The sequence below is a fragment of the Pinus tabuliformis genome, chromosome 4_1 (assembly GCF_031772625.1).
Source record: "Pinus tabuliformis cultivar Carrire ecotype Pingquan chromosome 4_1, CPIR1, whole genome shotgun sequence".
NCBI lineage: Eukaryota > Viridiplantae > Streptophyta > Pinopsida > Pinales > Pinaceae > Pinus > Pinus tabuliformis.
Genome location: NC_142303.1, coordinates 454,934,666 through 454,948,084, shown reverse-complemented (window position 1 = coordinate 454,948,084; position 13,419 = coordinate 454,934,666). Strand labels below are relative to the sequence as shown.

Genomic DNA, 13,419 nt, shown 5'->3' with positions numbered 1-13,419 from the left:
ATGATTGAATGAAAGAACATAAACATAATTCGTTCATTGTAATGCTCTATTTATAGATTCAATTGTTTGCATTCTTCTTTCTAAAGTTGGTTTTGGAATTCATCTATTTGATGCTCCTTCTCAGTGGATTGTTCCTCTCATATTCTGCCTTTCATTACAACAAATTAATGATTTAGAATTGCTTGGTTGTCTTGCATTTGTTGACTATGTTAGTGTGATCTTAAATTAAGCCAAAATAGACTCCACCGCCTAATGGTGTTTCTTTTTTCTCATATTACAACCAACACTTGAAAATTTTACATTAATCTAGTCATAGAGCGTTTAACATACTTGCTACCGTTGTGACCTAGGGTAGTTGAGTTTGAGGAGAGATCCCCCTTCGGATTGAGGACTCAGCTTCAATCCCAAAGCGGTTAGAGGTTATCTTAGAGTTTCCCCCCCACAACTAGTGTTTCTCTAAGTGATAACATGATCACTAAAGTGGCTAACACTTGGGGGAAGGTTGATATTGGTATAACCTATCTTGCAAAATCTTTTTGTATATTGGATGCATCTCTATTCGATGCCTAAACATATCATTAAGCATATTAATTCTCTAATCTCAAACTTTATCTAGTCATGTGTAAAAGATGTTAACAAGATACATTTAGTTTGATTGGAGGATATATCTATTAGGGAAGAGGATGGAGGCCAAGGTATAAATAACATTGAAAAATTTGGATGTGTATTGACAGTGAAGAGCTTATGGCAAGCCTTATTTGAAGAAGGCATATGGCAAGGATAATCATGGAAAAATACTTAAAAAAGCAGTATGTACAAGATTGAATAAAGTCTGGGTCTCGAGTTCCTAACAAAGTCTCATATATTTTAAACAATTTTATGAAGGTTAAACATTGTTGTTAGAAAACATGAAGTGGAAGATAGGGTAAAACACATCGATGGAAATTGGCTTGGATCCTATCAAAGGATTCTTGGATAATAGTTCTCTGCCATTCCATCTCATACTGTTCATCCATGATAAAGGTATTTATTTTTTAAATCAGTTTTAGATTGCTACTGATTTGATATTCTATTATCTAAGTTGTATATGCTCAAGAGACTTGGGACTATTTGATGAATTTGCTGAGATTTGGGATAGGTTTGTGATCAATTTATATTTGGTTGGTATCACTTTGTTAGAAAAGGATGACCACTTTACATGGGATGTAAAAGCAGTTCAAGGGCATATCACTGTTAAGGAGGCCTACATGTATATTACACAATCACATCAGAGGTTTGGGGAAAGGTGGTGGTTCAGGGAGGTCTAGAAATGGAACTTTCCCCTAAAACTCAAATGTTTTGGGTGGTTGGTTTGGCAGAACAAGATATTAACTTGAGAAAATTTATGCAGGAGAGGTTTTATAGGTCCTGGTAGATGTGTCACGTGCAAGGATGATAACGAGGATGTTTCACACCTTTTCCTCAAGTGTCCCTTTGTAGTTTCCATTTGGATCGATGTTTCAAAAATTTTAAACATCAATGCAGGGTGGGATTCAACAACAATGGAAACAAGCTTGATGGAAGGGAAGAAGGAATACAAGGAATGCATAACACTTCCTTTTTATATTTTTGGGGGCATTTGGAGGAGTAGAAATACACATATTTTCAAAAACACCCCACTCGACATTAGTAGAATTTGCATAAAAATCTATGCATATTTTAATGAGATTGGGCCTGTGGCACATAAGAGAAAACATAGATACCTTCAATAATTAGAGATCTAGAACATATATCTCGTGGGATTCTTTGATGGTGTTGCTAATCATAACATGTGTGACAGTGGGGCATACATTGTCTTACAACCAGACCAATTTTATCATTTATGTTCGAACAATGGTACATGTACAAATATCGGGGTAGAGATTATTGCTCTTCGGGGATTTTTATATTTTGTGGAGTGATTATCCATAGAGATATTAGTTGTCTACAAGGATTCAAAGCTGCTATTGATAGGGCAAATGAAAGGCATACATGCTTCAATCCCCCAATGCTCATAAATTGGAGGAATAGAATCAAAGAGTTGATTGGACATTTTATTGGGGTGACATTTATACATATATACAAGGAACTGAATAACATTGATGATACACTCTCAAAGAAGGGACACATATATCCACTATGGGAGATCAACTTCAAATTATAAAGGATTGGAAACATTTAGTTTACTTAATGACCACTCTTATTTGATGTTGATCTACAAGATTTTATGTTAAGATAAAGTTATATGCTTAGATTGATTTACAACGAGCTTATGACTGCATGGATTGGACATTTATTCGTCTTGTATTACAAAAGATTGGGCTATCAATCCAGATTATCGAGTGGATCATGGCATGTGTATCAAATACTTGGTTGGAGGTGCTCATTAATGGTTTTCCTACCGAGTTCTTCAGGGCGGGTCAGGGATTACATCAAGGTTGTTCTCTATCGCCACTATTGTTCATTCTTATCATGGATGGGATCAATCAGAAGATCCAGCTGGCTAAATCAAGTGGCACTTTCAAGGGCATTCAGATATGTCGTGAGGTTTGCGTCACTCACTTATTTTTTATTGATGATATTTTGACTTTTGACATGTTGTCGTTGTCACAATGGGAAAATCTATTTCACTTATTCCGACGTTATGGTCTTGCATATGGTTTGATTGCAAATGGAAAAAAGTTTGTGCTCTTATATTCATTTGGAGACACAAATGAGATCTGTATTATTGCTGCTACATTTGGGGTCAAATCCAAACCCCTTCAGGATGGTTTTACATACTTGGGCTACAGACTGAGGCCTAATAACTACCGTTTCCAGGACTGGTCTTGGCTGCTCTAGAAATTTCATAACAAGCTGACGAACTGGACTCATCGGGCTCTATCTCTGGGTGGTCGCTTCACCTTGGTCCAATCTGTACTCCAACAGTTGGCCATCTATTGGATGCACTTATTTACTTTTCCTGCCTGTGCTATTACTAAAATTCAGTCGATAACTCACTTCTTATGGTCTAATTCTGTGGGAGATGGTAAGTTTCACCTGGTTAAATGGGCCGACATAGCCAGGCCCCGCGACCTTGATGGGTGGGGCACTCTCAACACAAATATTTTTGGCAAATCCCTTATTATAAAGTCTATGTGGAGAACCCTCTTCGGCACTGACATATCACATCAAATCTTTCATTTCAAATACTTAAAAGAAAAACCTATCTCTGACTAGATCTGTAGGGGTGAAATAGGTATCAGAGGTGGATCGTATATATGGCGCAGTTTCCAAAAATCCAAACATTTGTTCCTTTAGCGTATTAAGTGGACCTTTGGGGGTGACAACAAGATCATGATTGGAAGGGATGATATATTGGGTGTGGATGCGGATTCTTGTCCCAGGGGACATTTACTGGAGACAATTCATCAACGTGGTTTGTTTTTATTGGCACATATTATATCAAAATGGAAGGGACCATTTCTGGTTTGGCGGGATGCTTCACAGATTGGATTGACGGGGAATTTGGCCCAACAATGGTCTCACTTCGTCCAATGTCTGAGAAATGCTGGTCTTTGCCGCTGTCTTGGTGGTGACTCCCTCACTTGGGGGGAAAGCTCATACAACACTCGGTGGTAGTATTTGACTGTTATTTTTTTCTCACATATTAATACTTCTTACTCTCCTCGGTCCTGGTTTCTCCCTATCTGGAAATCCCACGCTCCTCTCAAAATTATACTTTTTTATTTGTTGGATTGGAGAAATCGTATCCTTACTTGAGGCAACTTATGCAAACATGGCTTCTCTAGACCGGGCTACTGCGTTATGTGCCATGAGGGGGTGGAATCAGTAATCCATCTTCTCATTCACTGTAAAACTGCTTTACACATTTGGTCTATTATATTGTCTTTTTGCAGGTTACCCTCCACCACATTTTTGTCTATCGAACACTGTCTAAGATGGGGAGCATCCGAGGTGGGTCTTCAGGCCTACATCCCACTATTCACTTTCTGGGAGATTTGGAAAGCCCGCAACCACTACATTTTCCAAGGGGTGCCGATCAACACTCACTCCATTGTTTCAAAGGTCCTCTCATGGTTGGACTATATGTCTCTGCGGTGTGTGGACATCTAGGACATGTCCAGAAGATTCACTTCGCCACACATCGCTTTACCGACTGGATATTTTGATGGTGCTTCCCAACGGGGTCTATGTGGATGCGAGGCTTGGCTCCGTATTGATGCACTCTCATATTACAAGCTGCATTGGAAGGGTGGGAGGGGCTCAAATACCAGAGCTGAGATAATTTCCTTTTGGGGACTACTTTGGTTCGCACTATCAAAGAATATCCTGAACATAAACATATATGGGGATTCTAAGACCATCATTGATGGCTTCCTAGGCACATCGACGTTCGATCCACCCTACCTTTGGAGGTGGCGAGTGCAGATCAGGCACCTGTTGCGTCAGTGTCTGAGCTTCACAATCGCCACATCTACAAGGAGTCCAACTGCGTTTCAAATTCTTTCTCCAAAATGGGCATTCAGGATCTAGATAGCTTCATGTATTTCTCTTTTTTTTACTACAGGAAACATCTCAGAAGATGACAGAATTACCATTCCGTAGTAGCGTTTTTTGGTTTATACTATTCTCCAACATACTTTTATCTAGATACTCTCAATATTTTAAATTCTGTATCATTCTTTCGAAAACATTCTCACTATTTTAAAACTCTACACGGAATATTTAAGTTTTAGATATGTCTTCTACCTTTATACTCTTTTGATTCAAATAATATATATATATATTTGTTTATGTGAGACGAGTGCAAAAACAAATTTCTAAAATCCAATATATATGATATCTATTATGTTTCACTGTAAACACGGAATATGGTCAAATTTTGAATATAATAAAAAATGTAAGTTTTTTTTAAAACAAAACCTGTTAATTTTTACTTTTCAAATAACGTCAAACACTTTGGTCATAAGCTACCATACAAATTTAGGGAGTTGTCTATAATGCGACTTTTTGGAGATTCCGGTGACGGAATCCGGCGGAAGAAATTGAGCTTAAATCTTGATTTGTTGCAGTTAAAATGGTTTTTTAACTGCATATTTGGATTCAGCACCTTCGAAAACCCCTGAGACGCTTTCATTGTGCAGAAACTAGCTATCGAACTTGCGATTCCAATAAATTCCTGCCGGATTTCGACCGGAAAAACCCGCCGAAAAAGCTTTCAAAAAGTCGCGTTATAGACAACTGCCAAATTTAGCATTCAAATTGCATAACACAACCTCCTTTGAAAAGTTAAACAACCTATACAACATAATGTTTTCTCTAAAATGAAGAGTAACAAAACAATGTTATACGTGTGAATATTTAGATTTAAGAAAGAATATCATAATTTTTATTTTAAACTTTTTAAAAGGATAAAATGTAATTGCTTTGAATTAGTTGGTTTTTGAATATTAGTCTGTCAGATTAATCATATTTTTGGGATTTAGTCGACGAAGTAACTAATGTGTTCATCGAAAGAGTACTCTATTAATTTTTATTTTTTTATATAAATGATAAAAAAAAAAAATTAGATTATATATTTTTTAATGCAGGGATAAAACGCATAAAATTAAAATGCGCAAATGAAATATTTATTAAATAAATAAAAATAAAAATAAATAAATAAACCATAAATATAAAATATCATTTTTCCTCAACGAAAGAATTTATAATAATAAATAAATAAATTTCATTATAAAAATAAACAATTAATAAAATGTCACTCCGCTTAGGGACTTTTCTGTTAAAAGAAAAGTATATATTCTGATTTTTTGTGGCAGAAATCTCCAGCGGCCGTAAAGAAACTTTAGAAACCCCCTGCAACCAAGTCGTCTGTAGGTTGGAAGAGACTCTCAGAATCCTCCATGGAGATATGTAAGTGCGTAAAATCCTCTAAAGGTAGACTCGTGAATGTCCATATCTTCAAGAACTGAATCCCAAATTGCTGTATCCTGCTCCACCGAAATGTGTTGCCCTTCAATGCCGGATCCCGCTTCCGATGGGGAAAAAGAGGACACCGCATCATCTTCCAAAGGCAGCCGGAATTCTTCTGCAGCAAACTTGGACGCGGCGGCTTGAATTTGCGGCGGAGATAGAGAAGAGGCGCACAGAATTTCCGGCGGGGACTCGGAAAGATCCTCTAAAGGTATAGACTCGAAATTGTCTAGGTTTTCAAGAACTGAATCCCAAATTTCTGGACCCTGCTCCACCGAAATCCGTTGCCTTTCAATGCCGGATTCCGCTTCCCAACGGGAGGAAGAGGACGCCAGATCATCTTCCAGAGGCAGCCGGAATTCTTGTGCGGCAAACTTGGACGCGGCGGCTTGAATCTGCGGCGGAGATAGAGAAGAGGCGCAGGGAATTTCCGGCGGGGTCTCGGGAAAATTGAACTTGGCCTTGGATCCTCTCAGACAATAGACGGCACAGTCATAGGCGCGGGCAGCCTTTTCCGGGCTGTCATAGGAGCCCAGCCAAATTCTGCCCCTCGAATTGGGCATTCGAATTTCCGACACCCATTTCCCCCATTTTCTCATTCGAATTCCTTTGAACTGCCTCGACTTTAGTGAGCGTATTTCGGGTCTACTTTGGCCGTTCCGATTTGAAGGAGGTTTAGCCATGTCGGGTTGTTGTTAAGGTATTAAGAATCTAACTCAGAGCGTGGTTATGACGCTAAGAATCTTTAAAACAAAGATTATGATGGTGGCAGGATTCGAACTCGGGACGCACAGAGTTGCTACTACACTAGTGCAGTGAAGATTCGTGAACGAATGAGGCTGGGAGTGTATGTAGTAGACCAGCGGATTTATATAAAATGAATGCCCGAGGATTTTGTTTGGACAACTGGCTGTTTAATCAGTAGCGTCTACGCGTTTTTCGAAATCTGATTTGATCACTGAATTTGATTTCATGAGCGCCTCACTTTCAGTTTCATCACGTCAGACATGACATGGCTACTTATCAATTTTTCTTTTCTTCCTCTTAGTTGGCAGACAACCAAATTTAATTTCTCCACTTGACATGGTTCATCTGGACGCAACTAGAACTTTCATTCGTCACTGATATCGCCTGGAAAGCCAACTCAGAGTCAGCGTATGAACTTTATAGGGTTTGAATTTGGAAACCCTCGCACATGTTCTAATACTTTCCAGGGAGTTGGAATTTGGAAATCCCATTTTCTTGCTAATTTGATGGCGTTAACGGTTTTTGAACAGCCACCGGATTTCCCTTTGATGGTTTTTGTTTCTTGGATGGCTTTAACGCTTTCTAAAAAGCCATTGTCCACTGATATTTCAAGTGGACGGCTTTTGTTAATTTGACAGCTGTAGCCGCGATTGGAAAGCCGTGGATGGTTTTATTAAGACTGCGATCTGACGGAATAAAAAGACTCATTCGAAAACGACATCTTAATTTAATTTTCTTTGCAAATTAAATTGACGTTTGCATAGTGGCTGAAATATATTTTTATCTGAAAATATTTCTTAAAAATAATTTGATTATCTATATATAATTTAATTATCGAATTATATTTTATATTATAAAATAGTATAAAAAATTCCCCAGATTCGAGTGCTCGTTAGGACATTGACCCGAATCTTTCAAACCAAACGACGATGATCCCCACGCATGAGCCTCCCTCTAAGTGGCATCAATGAGTCTTAAATTCCTCACCAAGGGAATTATGGTTTCTTATGGTTTCTTACCCTAGTCTATCTTTCTCGCTGGTCAAGCTTGGGTGTGTAACTTTCTGCGCAATGGTTTCTCGATAGTGTTTATTCTTTTGGTTGTCTTATTCAAACACTTTTCTACTTCTTTTGACTCTCCCTCTACTCCCTTTGACCTTTGTCGCCTGGCCATGAATCTCAATAAACACTGTGGTCGTCATCCTGGCAGGGGGAGGGGCCATGGACAACCACCCACTACCTTCGATGAGTCCTTTGTTGAAGCTCTTTTCAATTATGGAATTCTAGCGTACATTAGGCATCAGGGGTTGGATCTTGAGGAGGAAGAGACAAGATGAGGCCAGTGAACGCTTTGGGCTCTCTGCAACTTTCTGGCTCGCCTGCTCAAGGAGAGGGAGCAGGGGAAATCGGAAGCAACAGGGTGGATTGTTGAGCTCTCTTCCTTTCACAACCATTCCTCCTCCTCCCTCAAGCGACTAGTGAGGGATGTAAGAATCGACTTTCCTCCTAACGTGCCATCCCCTCCTCTCCTGCTCCCTTGCCTTCACACTCTCCTCTTGTGGGCTCATCTTCACCTCCCATCACCCACGCTGATGGCTCATCCCCCTACCTCCCATGATTTGTCTCCTCTTGTCGCTGATGCTCCCCCCTCTTCACCACCCTGTCCGAGTCCCTATGTGTAACGCCCTGCAGTTGATACCAATTGGGCGCACGCTCCACCCACTCCACCCACTCCACAAAAGCAACTAAGGCATAAAACAGTACGCAGAGCGACCAAGGATGAGGCGGTATGTTGATATGCGCGGGCAGAATGGCATTCCACACTTATATGGCGAGTTGGGGGAGCTCGTCTAGTCAAGCCGACCGAGGAGCGAAGGCAAACGAAGGACGGATTGTGGGGCGGTCCCGCACCATGGGCGAGCCGACCTCCAAAGACGTTGAGCGATTATTTGGACGCAGCGGTTGGAGATATGTGGAAGGGTCGGCCGAGGGCGCGACCTCCACGCAAGGAGGTGTATAAACAAGCGGTGAGGCTGGACATTTGAACCATCGCTCTTCGCACTTGATCTCAACAAGAGATGCGAGGGACAAGAGGTGCAGCGCGGTATTGATACAAGAGATGTGCCCGCCCGCCGGGCACGGCTGCACGATGAACTCGGCATAGTGTTGGGTGGACGAAGGCGCGGGTGGAGGGCGTTCTAAGGCACCCGCCCACCGGAACGTTGAACAAGTTTTGGGTTGTGTTGGGCGTGGGTCGTGCACGGGCGCGCCCGCCCGTTTGGGCAAAGAAAACTTGTGTTGTAATTTGGGTAAGTCATGGTGAGACCACCGTGCGCTCTTGCACGGGTGGGCGCCCGACTTGGGTAAAACGCCGGTGGAGCCAAGCTCCCAGTCACTTGTAAAAATTCTTCATATATAATAAAAGAATTCTCTTGCATATGAATGTGTTCATGCTGCTGTTCTATGATGTTGTTATATTAATGGTTTCCACACATTAATATGTTATTCATGTTTTATGATGAATGTTAAGGCGTAGTTCGTAAAGTAAGATAACAATGGTGAATGTTAATTACTTAGGCGATGCCGCACCCAGCCAATTTAACAAAAAAAGAATTGGGGGCGTGACAGGTGGTATCAGAGTAGGTTCACAGGGAGTGAAGTCGTTGCTTGATGAAAGCAGAGAACAGACATGTATGCAGGGAAAAGTTATGGAGAAATCATGGATGAATAGTCTGGGTTTCGTGGACTTGATGGGGCATGGCAAGACCATTCAAGCTCTGGTGGACACGGGGGCCACTCATAACTTCATGACGACACGGTTGGAAAAAGAGGTTGCACTGATGATCTTCCCATCAAATGTGGAAGTCAAGGCAGTGAACTCTAGAGCTAAAGTGGCGGGTTTGGCACACGAAGTGCCTGTGCAGATAAAACACTAGAAGGGTCAGTTGGACTTCACAGTGATGGAGATGAACGACTTTGATATGATACTCGAACAAGATTTCTTGAAGGGCAACAGGGCTATTGTTGTCCCCTTCTGTGATGAGGTGGTGCTGGTTAGACAGTCACAAACTTGAACTTTGCCCACTCATAGGCAAAGGAGGGAAGTCAAGGTGCAGCATGTTTCTGCACTAAGTTTGGAGAAGGCTATGAAGGAATCAAATATGGAGACATATGCGGTGATGTTCAAGGATGTCGAAGGTGATGGAGTGAGGACGCTTGCTCCAGCCGAGATTTCTGATGTGCTGACCAAATGTGCGGATTTGATGCCTAATGAGCTACCAAAGAAGCTTCCACCAAGGCGTGCAGTGGACCATAGCATTGAGCTTGAGCCAGGAAAGCAACCCCCGGCTAAAGCACCTTATCGGTTGTCAGGACCTGAGTTGGAGGAATTGAAACGACAGCTAAAGGAGTTAGCTGATGCAGGTTTCATTAGACCTTCAAGGTCCCCTTATGGAGCTCCGGTATTGTTCCAACGAAAGAAGGATTCGAATGAGCTACGGATGTGCTGTGATTACCGTGCATTGAACAAGCAGACAGTAAGGAATAGGTATCCTTTGCCATTGGCTGCTGATTGCTTTGACAAGCTTGCGAAAGCCCGAGTGTTTTCCACCCTGGACTTGAGGCATGGGTATTATCAAGTGCGGATAGCTGAAGGAGATGAGAAGAAGACCGCAATAGTAACAAGGTATGGTAGCTTTGAGTTCCTTGTTATGCCATTCGGGTTGTGCAATGCTCCTGCTACGTTTTGCACTTTGATGAATGATGTCCTACAACCATACTTGGATTCGTTCGTAGTAGTGTACTTGGACGATATAGTGGTGTTCAGTGACAACATGGAGGATCATAAGAAGCACTTGGCGATGGTGTTCGAGGCACTGAGGGCAAATCAGTTGTTCTTGAAGAAGTCTAAGTGTGTGTTCGCTCAGACCGAGATTCTGTTCCTTGGGCATATTGTTGGTCAAGGGTACATACGGATGGAGCCGAGCAGAGTGAAGGCGATCGAGGACTGGGTTGAACCGAAGAATGTCCATGAGATGAGGGTGTTTTTGGGCATGACCAACTACCAACGGAAGTTCGTAGAGGGGTACTCCAAGGTAACATCATCACTGACAGACCTATTGAAGAAAGACAAGAGGTGGAGTTGGACGGATAAATGTCAAAAGGCATTTGATGACTTGAAGAAGAGGATGGTTATAGCATCGATACTGAAGTTGCTTGACTTCGAGAGACCGTTTGAGGTACACACTTATGCTTCGGATTTTTCCATAGGAGGGGTTCTTACGCAGGATGGGCATCCGGTGGTGTATGAGAGTCGGAAGTTGCAGGATAGAGAACGAAGGTATCCGGTTCATGAGAAGGAGATGACTGCAATCATTCACTGTCTTCATGTGTGGAGGCATTACCTGATTGGGAAGCCGTTTGTTGTCAAGACGGACAACGTTGCAGCAAGTTATTTTGCATCACAACCGAAGCTTTCTGCGAAGCAAGCTCGTTGGCAGGACTTCTTGGCAGAATTCGACATGACTATCGAGTATAGACCGGGAAGACACAATGCGGTAGCAGATGCCCTTAGCAGGAAGGGACAACTTGCAGCATTGGAAGGAGAAGACCGGGCAGCTAGGAGTAGGAGTCGAGTTCAGATGTCAGAAGAGATGCAGAATAAGCTCAAGGAAAGTGTTGAAACTGATACTTTGGCGCAGAATATAGTGAAGCAGATAAAGGAGGGGAAGACACGAAAGTTCTTTCTACGAGACGAGTTCTTGTTCTTTGGAAACCGACTCTATGTTCCAAAGTCATCTGGGCTCAGGAGGCACCTTTTGAAGGAGTGCCACGACTCACCATGGGCTGGCCACCCAGGGATGCGTCGTTCTTTGGCATTGTTGGAGAGAGGATTCTTTTGGGAGAAGATGCGAGAGGATGTAGAGGAGTATGTACATACATGCATCATTTGTCAGCAGGACAAATCGGATACTCAGAGGCAAGGAGGACTGTTGCAGCCTTTACCGATTCCTGAGAGACCATGGATGAGTGTCTCGATGGACTTCATCACTCAGTTGCCACAGGTTCAGGGGTATAATGGGATCATGGTCGTGGTTGATCGTTTTTCCAAGTATGCTGTCTTTGTTCCAACAAAGATACCTTGTGGAGCCGAGCGGACTGCGGAGTTGTTCTTTAAGAACATAGTGAAGTATTGGGGGATGCCATTAAGCATCGTGTCAGATAGAGATCCGCGTTTTACAGGCAGATTTTGGACCACATTGTTCAAGTTAGTCGGGACAGAGTTGTTGATGAGTTCGAGTTACCATCCGCAGACAGATGGGCAGACCGAGAGGATCAACGCATTGCTGGAGGATTACTTGAGACATTATGTGACGGCTGATCAGAAGAATTGGCTTGAACTCTTGGATATTGCTCAGTTCAGCTACAATATTCAAAAGAGTTCTGCGACGGGGTATAGTCCATTTGAGTTGGTGAATGGGCAGATGCCGGTTGCACCGCATACCGTAGTGACAGGAGGTTTCTTGAGGAGTCCTCATGCGAAGAAATTCATGAAGGCTTGGGATGAGACCTTGGAGTTGGCACGGTTGCGCTTGCACAAAGCTGCAAGGAGAATGAAGAAATGGGCTGATCGAGGAAGACGGGATGCGCACTTCAGTGTGGGAGATATGGTGTTTCTCAAGATTATCGGGGAGCAGTTTCAGCTAGCCAAGGGGACTGCGAGCAAACTGACACGGAAGTATGAGGGACCATTCCAAGTGAAGAAGAGAGTGGGGGAAGTTGCTTATGAGCTGGAGCTTCCGCACCATATGCACATGAAGCATCCAGTTTTTCACATGAGTCAGTTGAAGAGATGCAGACTTGATGCTGATCATCCAGAGAGAGCTGAACCGCCGAGAGGACCAGCCGGGATTGTGGACAAGCCAGGACTGGAGTTGGATAAGATTTTGAGCTACAGAACTACAGGGATTGGTTGCCACATGAAACGGGAGTATCTTGTCAGATGGAAGAATGCACCGGAGGAGGAAAGCTGGGAATCAGAGGACTCACTTTGGAGATGGAAGAAGAAGATTGCAAAGTATGAACGGAAGATACTGAGGCAGTCGGGATTGTCGAGGGCAACAATGATTTCGAGTGGGGGAGGATGTAACGCCCTGCGGTTGATACCAACCAGGCGCGCGCTCCACCCACTCCACGAAAGCAACTAAGGCATAAAACAGTACGCGGAGCGACCAAGGATGAGGCGCTATGTTGATATGCGCGGGCAGAATGGCGTTCCACACTTATATGGCGAGTTGGGGGAGCTCGTCTAGTCAAGCCGACCGAGGAGCGAAGGCAAACGAAGGACGGATTGTGGGGCGGTCCCGCACCATGGGCGAGCCGACCTCCAAAGACGTTGAGCGATTGTTTGCACGCGGCAGTTGGAGATATGTGGAAGGGTCAGTCGAGGGCGCGACCTCCACGCAAGGAGGCGTATAAACAAGCGGTGAGGCTAGACATTTGAACCATCGCTCTTTGCACTTGATCTCAACAAGAGATGCGAGGGACAAGAGGTGCAGCGCGGTATTGATACAAGATATGTGCCCACCCGCCGGGCATGGCTGCACGATGAACTCGACATAGTGTTGGGTGGACGAAGGCGCGGGTGGAGGGCGTTCTAAGGCGCCCGCCTGCCGGAACG

At 43.1% G+C, this 13,419-nt stretch overlaps 1 protein-coding gene across 1 annotated transcript; it reads right to left on the bottom strand.

Annotated features, from left to right (window-relative positions):
• Positions 1-5,725: 5,725 nt before the first annotated feature.
• Positions 5,726-6,857, bottom strand: LOC149176336 (uncharacterized). Its single transcript, XM_089419905.1, has one exon. It carries the CDS (start codon positions 6,675-6,677, stop codon positions 5,913-5,915), a length of 765 nt encoding a protein of 254 aa, XP_089276031.1. The 5' UTR covers positions 6,678-6,857; the 3' UTR covers positions 5,726-5,912.
• Positions 6,858-13,419: the final 6,562 nt, after the last annotated feature.

Bases quoted from the DNA above. Each gene is read 5' to 3' on its own strand.
- LOC149176336 (XM_089419905.1), bottom strand. From the start codon at position 6,677: ATGGCTAAACCTCCTTCAAATCGGAACGGCCAAAGTAGACCCGAAATA.